The 10,631-nt window shown below is 29.4% G+C and overlaps 1 protein-coding gene across 1 annotated transcript; it reads left to right on the top strand.

Annotated features, from left to right (window-relative positions):
• The first annotated feature begins 3,108 nt into the window (after positions 1-3,108).
• LOC113375991 (cAMP-dependent protein kinase type II regulatory subunit-like) lies at positions 3,109-8,477 on the top strand. Its single transcript, XM_026615929.1, has 2 exons — positions 3,109-3,637; positions 7,849-8,477. Exons 1-2 carry the CDS (start codon positions 3,109-3,111, stop codon positions 8,475-8,477), a joined length of 1,158 nt encoding a protein of 385 aa, XP_026471714.1.
• The last annotated feature ends 2,154 nt before the right edge of the window (positions 8,478-10,631 follow it).

Here is a 10,631-nt window from a genome sequence, read left to right as displayed (position 1 = left end):
TATAACTGTGTTACACATTGGTTATAATTCGAGGAAAATAACACAAGTGAGTTGTCAAAATATTGATCGAAAATATGGTTTCAATTCAAATAGATGAAAAGCTATTTTTTACTTCTACGATAAAGGTTACTAAAAACTTTAAAACATAAGCTAATAAATTCTTTAGTACTCAAAAGAACTTAAAAGTTATCACAAGTAGAATGGCCAAAAATTAGGTTATCTAATAGAATAATTACTAAATGTCTTCATTAAATAGACAGATTGTAATTCATGTAAAAAGTCATATAGTTGTCCATAAAGAAGCTTTGTTTCTGAAACTTCAAAGACCGATTTGACGTATAATAGACCAATGTTATGGCGAGGCTATATTATGTAAAAGTGTAAAACTAGAAAAAGCACAAATGTCAAAAAAAGATGTATGTTATCATAACTACTTTGTGTTGTGGCATAATAACATATGAGTGAAGTTGCATTTTATATGTGAAGCACCCGATCGCACTGCAAATACATGGCATTTTGACAGTATTTAATACCATTTTGTATGAAAACTGCTACGTAACAAAGTCTTGCCATAACGTTGGTCTATTTTACGGCGGATTCGGCCCCTCAATGGAGATTCACAATAAAAATGGAAAAAACGAAAGAATGGAATAGTATGAGAAGTATTATTAAAACATCTGTTCTTGCTGAGAAAGAGTTCTTGGGTGAAATGGATAATTTTATGGCGTTAAATACCCAGAAATCGGTTTTACATTATTTCATATGGCATAGATTTGGAATTACCAGGCAATTATCAAACGTTGCTGATTGTCATCTGTTACTGTTTAACTAACAATGATGCCAATAATTATCTGAATTAATGTAATTCAATCAAGTAGTATCGTAACAATGAAATCGTGAACATCCGACACAGTATTTTTAGTGTGGAACGATCCATAGATTGCTTTATTTATATCCCGGAATGTTTACAAACTTGACTAAACATGCATCCAATTTACTGTAGAATTGTAGTGGCTGCTATACATCTGCAACACGAGCACTTATAAACAAATGACCAAGTGCGTGCACATAGATTCATACAAGCGTACTTTGTATATAGACTTTATATGGTTCACGTTGAAAACTTAAGAGGATCTGTCGAAATCCAAAAGCAGATATATAATAGTCATTTTAGCCAAAGGTAAAGCAATGTTTTTCAACAATTTACTATTCAAAAAATTAATTTAACTAGTGGTGCATGGCATCGTGCCTTAAGGCAAATTGCTGGATTTTCCCGTACCAAAAATATTTTTTTCTAAAAAAGATTCAATTTTCTTTCAGAACTCTGAAAAAATTGATTTTGAGATTTTTAAAATTTATGAAAAAGAGAAATTACCTTTTATAAAATTTTCTTTGAAATATTTTGGAAATTTTGATTTTTTTTGGAATTACCATTTTTGGTTCTTTTTGCCCCTATCTTGGGAACGGTTGAATCTGCATTTGCCAAAAATTAATCAGCACTTCTCCTTATTAATAGGAATCGAATGTTTTTTTGAATCATTCAAATTCGTTGATCCGTGTTCTAGAAATCGTAGACGAAAAATTGTATCCGCACACACATACACACACGCATTAATTTTTCTAAGGCATGCCAAAATGTTTAGAATCCTTTGAAACGTAAATACACATAGAAATTTTCATTTTCGATTTTTTTGAGATTACTATAACTCACCCTACGGAAGGTTAAAAAATAAATGTATTGCATTTACATATTATATGTAAATACTTAAATATCGTTATCATATTATAAGTTTTCTGCCCAAAATTTGAGATATCAGTTTATTGAATAGTATTTTAAATAGACTTGCAAAATATGATTTTATATTTAGAACTAGATCTTAGAAATGTATGTGAACCACACATACATTTTATCCTAGACAATATGAGAATACTAGCTGTAAGTGGAATTCTGTCTTAAGGCAATTAAGGCATCGTGCCTTAAGGCAAATTGCTGGAACTTCCCGTACCAAATATTATTATTTTTTTAAAACGATTAAAATTTTGAAAAAAATTTACCTTGAAAAAATAAGATTTTTGAGAAACTATAAATTGGACAAAAAATTACTTTTTTTTTGAAAAAAAATTTTTTTTTAATTTTTTTTTTTTTTGAAAAATTTTTTTTTTCTTTATTTTGACATATTGTGGAAGATCTGAACTTTTTTTTCAAAGCAATCGTACTACTTTAACGCATAGGGACAAAATATAAAGCGCGTAAGCGCCGCGTCGCTGTCTAACGCATAAGCATTGGTACGGAACCCATAGGAATGTTAACAAAATGTATACTGATTGTTAAAATCTCTATAAAATATCTGATAATTTGATGTGCATATGTCTAATGATCATTTTTGACCGCCAAATGGCTCATTTTTTTACTTTTTCCTCCATATCTCCGAAACCGCTAGACCTACTATCATGAAAATTTTATCGATTCTTCATCTTGTCAATACAAGTGAAATGTTTTTTGAAATATTCAAATCAAACGCTCCGTTCTTTTAAAAACTGAGTTACCGTTTTCGGCACTTTTTGCCCCGTATCTTCGGAACGGCTAGACCTGCCTTCGCCAAAAACTAATCAGCACGTCTCCTTATCAATGCGAATCGAATGTTTTTTGAATTATTCAAATCGGTTGATCCGTGTTCCCGAAATTGTCGACGAAAATTTGTATCCGCACATACATACACACACGTACATACATACATACACACACACACACACACACATACATCCATTTTTTCTAAGGTATGCCAAAATATTCAGAAACCTCTGAAACGTAAAGATATATAAAAATTTTCATTTTTGATTTTTTTGCGATTACTATAACTTGCCCTACGGGAAGTTAATAATATGTAATGCATATTATATATATCATATTCTAATATTGTCTAGGATGTAATATATTTATTGCATGAAGCTAGATCATAAGGTTATTTAATCGATGACATCCAAATAATCATTTATATATAAATAAAAACAAAAGAATGTAATTTTTTTTTATTAAAAACAAATTATCTGTAAAAAAAACACAAAAACTTAAATTTTCGGCAGGATAAGTTTCAAATTTGGTTAGCAATGTTTGCGCAGAAACCCCCATTTAGTCGTTCCGGTCAAAAGTTGGTGATGCCAAAAGAAGTTGAAATTTTATTGATCGAACTCGTCACCGAATATTTCCGACAAAAACCAAAAGACACAATTGATTTCATATTAGAATTTTTCATAGCTAAAAGGGAAGCTATCGAAGCGGACTTTTTAGCAGCTGAGGAGCTAATGATCATTAGTCAAATGGAAGAAGAAAAAGAGGAGGAAGAGACCCTAGAGCCTACCATTACGCCGCCGCCGAGGGTCAGGCGCAAGAGCGTTTTTGCGGAAGCCATAGATCCAGAAGTTGCAGATGACGACGATGTTAAAGTGATCTACCCAAAAACCGACGAACAACGACAACTTTTGAGCGAATGTATCAAGAATATTCTTATTTTTCGAGCTCTTGATGAGCAACAACAGCTCGAAGTTTTGGACGCAATGTTCGAAAAGAAGGTATACGCTGGCGAGATTGTTATTCGACAAGGAGACGATGGTGATAATTTCTACGTCATCGAAAAAGGTTGTTATTTTATTAATAATTTTTTTTTTATAACTATTAAATATTTTTTTTCGTGATATGTCAAAAAAACTAGTGGGGCGCATGGCATCGTGCCTTAAGGCAAATTGCTGAAACTTTCCGTACCGTAATTAAACAATCGAGGAATGAAAATAATCAATAATTGTTTTGAATAATTTCAAATAGATTATTTATTACATACTGTAAACTTATAAGTGCTTTTTAAATTGGGCGACGAGCGAATTTTATGAACAATTTATGTGTACGTTTACAAGACTTCATTTTTTTAAATTTGATTTTTTTGATAATTTAAATTTTTTTTCAAAATATTGAAATTTTGTGAAATTTAAGAAAACGTTTTTTCTAACTATTTTGAGAATTTGGAAATTTTTGAAAATATTCGATTTGTTTTTGACATGATTATTAAAATTAATTTAATTACATGTTTTTGACATGATTATTAAAATTAATTTGTAAATTATGAAATACAGTCGAGAGTGTGGAAATATAATGCAGGTTCCGTAGAAATGCTTATATATTAAAAATTTAAATCGTGAAAACTCCTACGACACCAAAAATGTATTTTTATTTTAAATATTTAAAATTTAATTTTAGTTTTAAATTTATTCAATATTTTATATCTAGGCAAGTCAAAAATTCATCATATATTTTCTAGTATGAAAATTAAAATTGCTTTGTAAATTATAAAATGTAACGATGTAAGATAAGATAGACTAATATCAAGAGATGTCACAGCAATGAGATTGCACAAATGTCTATTTATTAATATTGAACCGTGTTTTTATTGATATATTTAGGGATCATAAAATTAGATATAAAAGTTAGAAGTTTTCAACGAAATATGTCAATATTAAGAAGTTTAGAGTAATTAGAGTAATTATTGTTTATGTTATTATATCTTAAAATACATTAGAAAAAACCTAAATAATCGTTGTCATCAGAGCTCGTCTGTGGGTAAGTGTTTAGAGCTACGGAATTTGAATGAGAGGTCCCTTCGATAGTCTGATGTCATAGGTAATGATACAGGTTTTGATTTAGAAATATATATGGTAATATGTTTCCAAGTGAAAATAGCCCTTGCCCAGAAATCCTGCATTAATAAAAAAAATTAGCACCATTATATAAATTGTAATAATTAATAAAAATGTCACAGAGATGAGACGACTGTTTGGATTTCCATACTTAAAACTGACATAGTTAGTTCAGTCAAGTCATCAAAACAGCTCATAGAACCCTTAAGTTGTACTCGCTGTTCAAATGATAAAACAAATAAAAAATCTTAGCTTTACGTTTCTAAACTTTTCAAATATCCTTAATAACGGCTGGGATAACACTAATTTCTTTAAATGCACTGCCCTTAAAATATGTTGCTACTATTGTAATTTATTTTCAATAATTTAAATTGTTAAACAAGTTTTTTGTCGATTTTAATGAAACTTTTTATAAAAATAAAATTTATGGTGTAAAGGAATATCCCAAAATAATATGGGCCTACAACAAGTGACAATCAATTTAATGCACTATAATTAATGCAATTACAGATATAATATGTCTGAAAAATATCAATTGCAAATCGCATTGAATAGTTTTCAGCGAAAAGTTTATTTTCAAATAGCTGATAATTTTAGATAAATAGCTTAATCTCTATTCTTATTGATAATGTCAATTATTTGCATTGGAGAAAAGTTCAAGATACTTGCTTTAAGGCAAACAGTCACTTGCCTATAAATTGCATTTGTCGTAATTCAGTTTAATATTATTGATAACATGAATAAATTTGTTTTTCACAATACTGTAATATTTCAAACATATATATATATGCAGGGCCGGTCCTGCCTTGCATGCGATGCATGCAAAAAATGCGGGCGCACGCCTTAGGGGGCGCCAAAACGAGTTTTGGAAATTAAATTTATATTATTTATATTTTTTATTATTTATATAAAATCTAGAATACTTGATGAATTATAATAAGCACTCTAACTGAACTATAGATACGGAGACTGCAATGTGATATTAGTAGAAACATTTAACCTATATTAATTACTCTGCAAATGAGTAAATAACAACTCTGTTTATTGCTTAACCTACTTATTTAATTTTTTCTTTATTCGAAGTTACGGTGGAATCGAAAAAGAAATTATCTAGTTTGCCCATAAGCGCAAAGCTGCGAAAGATTAAATTAATTATTGGGCATTATTGACGAAAAATTACGAGCTGATTTTGTTGAAACAGAACTTGTTAAAAAATATGAATAAATTACAATCGGGAAAATGAAAAATGGGGAGTCATTTCTTAAAAAATGGCATGTTTATTCCGAAAAATTGAATTGTAACTTTTGTTTTTGTTGCAAATGTTTCGCATTTGATGAACTTTGAATGTTAAAGACATGCGTGGTTAGAGTTATGGAAAAGAAACAAATATGAAAAATGTAAGCAAAATTTACTTTGGAACGAAAATCTTAAGGCTTTTGTTATACATTGCGGTGTCCATACTCTGTAATAATTATTAACTCTGCAGAAATGATACATATCAAATATAATTAGTTTTTTGTCAATATAGTTCAAGAAATGAGTAGTTTCTTTGCATTTTTTACTCATTTTTGGATAATATTTCTAAAATAAAAAAAATAATAATAAAACAACAATCTGATAATCTTAACTTTAAAACAACAATCTGATAATCTGAATATAACGAGAAAGCAAGGATGAATACAATTCGGCTCCTACGATGTCAATAAGGCGAAGTTTACGACGCAATTTTGGATATTGTGAAAAATTAAATTAAATTAAAATTTAAAAAATCTAATATGAAATGCGAGTGTTATGATTGGAAAAGACAAGCTAGTTTTCTTTAGCTGTCTTGGCATGATTTGCTTAATAGAATAAATCGCACAATAAATAAGTAAAATGTTTCAAAACCCAAATATTAATATTGCACATACGTTAAAAATAATTGAAAATTTAAATATATTTGATTATAATCAACCCGCAAATTATCTCGATTTTCTACATACATTTAAAATCAATGTATTTTATACTCTTTTAGATTCTATCTTATTTTTTGTGTACTAAATCCAATCAAATTAAAAATTACTTTAAAAAAAAATTTAAATATTTATATAATTTACTGTTAAAACAGTTAAAATTAATTGGGGGGGGCGCTAGAAAAAAAGTTGCATGCGGGCGCAAAGGACCCCAGGACCGGGCCTGTATATATGTATATATATATATATATATATATGTGTGTGTGTGTGTGTGTGTGTGTGTATATATATACTAGCAAACCCGACGAACTCCGTTTCGCCATCGGATGGTTTCGTGAGAAAGATGAAGAAATTTTTTGCTTGTTTTATATTTGAAAAGGAAAAATTTGATTTTATTACACAACAGTAATAAATTTATTTCGATTACAAAAAATAAGTGTTTTTTAGTTGAACTTCTCTAAGTAAATGAAAGTGAATCCGCAAAATATCCGTTTCATTGAAGTGCTCTTTGGTAAACCACATTTTTTGTTTTTTGTCTGACGTTAACACAAACAAAGCGGATGGTTTCCCAACTCGTAAACAGGCAACGTATAACTGCCCATGCAAAAAACAATGATTTTCTAAATTTATCCCGCAAACACTAAGCGATTGGCCTTGTGACTTGTTAATTGTCATTGCAAACGCAAGGCGAACTGAAAATTGCAATCGTTTGAAGTCAAACGAAAGACCAGTCGGAATCATTGGTATGTCACCAAATCGCCAGCAATTTTTGATTGAATGGTGAAATTTAGTGCGTGTACATAATTATTCTTTGCGGCAAGAACTGCTCGTTGACTTAACCAAGCATAATTCTGATAATTCTCACTAATGTCATTACTCGAATTTTTAATTACGCGTGAAGTTCCAGCAATTTGCATTAAGGCACGATGCCACGCACTACTAATTTTCTTAGCTATAAACTTTGCGGAGCCCGAGAACTTTCCAACGAATGCAAAATTGTCGAAATAGGTTCGTGCGTTTTGGAGTTAAATCGTCAGGAAGGAAATCCCGACTTAGTTATATATATATATATATATATATATATATATATATATAATTAGCTTATTGTCCAGGTGCATACTAGGATCAGGAAAACATTACCCCTAGACCATATTAGTATTTTATAAGTCAACAATTATATGTAGTAATTAATATAATTTAAATGTTAAAGGTATATTCAGAGCTTCGGTACTTGTTGATGATGTCGATACCCCAGTATATACCTACGAAGGTGAAGGTAGTTTTGGAGAATTGGCCCTGTTGTACAACGTTCCCAGAGCAGCCACCGTAACCGCTCTTTCGGACGGCTGTTTGTGGGCGATGGACCGTCTCACTTTCCGCAGAATAGTACTAAATGCCGCATTTAAGAAACGAAAGATCTTTGAAACACTTATCGACTCCGTTCCAATGCTCAGCAACCTTCAAGCCTACGAAAGGATGAATTTAGCAGACGCCCTGGTGACCAGATCCTTCGGACCAGGAGAATGTATCATCAACGAAGGAGACGCAGCAGATGGAATGTACTTCGTTCAGGAAGGAATGGTAAATATCTTAATTACTAATGCAAGTGGCCAGAAAATGGAAGTAAATCGTGTCGGCAAAGGAGGATACTTTGGGGAAATGGCTCTAATCGAACACAAACCCAGAGCAGCCTCGGTCTTTGCAATACAAAATGTCAAATTAGCATTTTTGGATAAGGCAACATTCGAGCGATTACTAGGTCCTTGCATGGACGTTATCAAACGAAACATGGAATTGTATTCTGCTGTGGATACGTCATCTGAAATGCAATCATATTAATTAAAGATACTCTAAAAATGTAATATACTTCTTATCTACACGTAATAAAATAAAATCATTACAGTCAGCATTTACCAAATAATAAGATGTATTTTAGTATTTGTATATTTAGATATAGCATAATAAAATAATAATATTTGTTATTATGGAAAAAATTAGCTAGCAAGTCGTACGTCAATAATGATTTATCAATATCAAACTATTAGTTAATAAATAAATTTACTTGTATACAGTTATTTTAAATAGTTTTCATACAGGTTTAGCCATAACTCATATTTCTATCAAAACAGATTGATTTCTTCCTTGATGAATATAATTTAATATAATGAAAAAAATAAATTAATTTGAGAATTTGAGATTTGATAAATTTGAGAAAATTTGGAATATGTTTAGAAATGAGAAGTAAAGAAAACTGGATCGGACCTCTTCTGCAAAAAGAGTGCCTCCTGCACGACGTCGTCGAGGGTGAAATAGAAGAAATAAAAGGATCCAAATAGAGAAAGATGAAGTATGTTTGAACGAACAAGTTGCCATTATTCAATAATGATTATTGCATTGAGTCAAGCTCCTACATTAACATGATCTGTAGATCGCATCCTTTTAAGGAGTCAAAAGTAAGTTTTCACGTTTGACTTATTTTAATAATAACTGTTTCTTGTATATCTTTACGTTTCAAAAGTTTCTGAACATTTTGGCATACCTCGCGCTTATACAAATTTTCGTCGACGATTTCGGGAACACCGATCAACTGATTTGAATAATTCAAAAAACATTCCATTCTTATAAGGAGACCTGCTGATTAGTTTTTGGCGAAGACAGATCTAGCCGTTCCAAATATAGAGACCTTGTACAAAGTTGACAAAAACGTCAGTTATATTCTATAAATAATTTAATCATTATATATATAATAAAAATTTTAAAAATCTGGCCAAAACATAAACTTTTTCTTCGAGAAGTTTAAAGCATTATTCTGTTTATTCTTTTTATTCAAAATAAAATACATTAGATAATTCAAGATAATATATTAGTAGAAAATAAAGACTATTACTATTAGCTATCCAATCGTACCCCAATATCAAATTAATATGCAGCCATTTAAAGTGATAAATATGTTGTAAACTCATTGATAAAAAAAAATTTCTTCTTTGAGGAATATAATTAGTAATTGTGTATATATTTGTAATTATTCATTAATAGAATAAATGAGCATATATTTGAGCCTATAATATGTTTATACAAATACATTTCAAAATAACAATTCACGTATTAGAATTCTTACCGTTTTTTTTTCTATTTAAATAGTTGTATATTGAGATATAATTACACTTATCCTTTTATAATCTACTTTGGTTTTATTACAGTTCTGTAACACACTAATAATTTAATATAGTATAATTCTGACACCATAATAAGACTTTTCCATTACATGTAATTGTAAACAATAAACATAGTTAAATAATGCAAACTGACATTTTAAATAATCACCTTCTTATTTGCTAAAATATTGATTGCTGAAAAAATATTAACTCGTTTTTATGTATAAAATAAGAGGGCAATTAGGATATTAAGAAAACAACACTTTTTATCACAATAACTAAATGTTAATATTTTTTTGAAATAATAAATGACATTTAATAATAATATGACAGTGGAGCCATCTATGCAAGTTGCGGTAGTACTTTGTATACATAAGAAACAGATGAGAAACAATCCGAAGCGGGAAATATGAAATCAATTCAAATCAAATATATAAATAATATAAGTATATATATAGTTATATATATATATATATATATATATATATATATATATATACATATTTCGTCCATCTATTTCATAGCTTAAATAGCATAAACGGAGGTTTTATTATTATAAACAGAAAAATGTTGCAAGGTTCAAAAATATTTAAACATAAATTCGTCGTTTAGTATACTAAATTGTTAATATGTACCTTCATTACTATACAGGTAATTATTATCATTTGTTTTACAGGTAATTATTATCAATTATTATCATTTGTCTGCGAACCTGTCGATTTGTCTGCGAACAATATCTTTTATAAAATATGAATTTTTTTAAAAAAAATAACTTCGAAACTTTAACATACTAATGACTTAGATTTATGATGCATTTATAAATATATATTAAAATCTT

Source organism: Ctenocephalides felis, unplaced genomic scaffold (assembly GCF_003426905.1).
Source record: "Ctenocephalides felis isolate EL2017-DRISC unplaced genomic scaffold, ASM342690v1 CF-g0.4_SCAFFOLD_01886, whole genome shotgun sequence".
Taxonomy (NCBI): Eukaryota; Metazoa; Arthropoda; class Insecta; order Siphonaptera; family Pulicidae; genus Ctenocephalides; species Ctenocephalides felis.
This window is presented reverse-complemented; position numbering and strand designations above follow the sequence as displayed.

Bases quoted from the DNA above. Each gene is read 5' to 3' on its own strand.
- LOC113375991 (XM_026615929.1), top strand. From the start codon at position 3,109: ATGTTTGCGCAGAAACCCCCATTTAGTCGTTCCGGTCAAAAGTTGGTG. The intron at 3,638-7,848 runs GTTGTTATTTTA...TAAATGTTAAAG, and splicing joins TTTCTACGTCATCGAAAAAG to GTATATTCAGAGCTTCGGTA.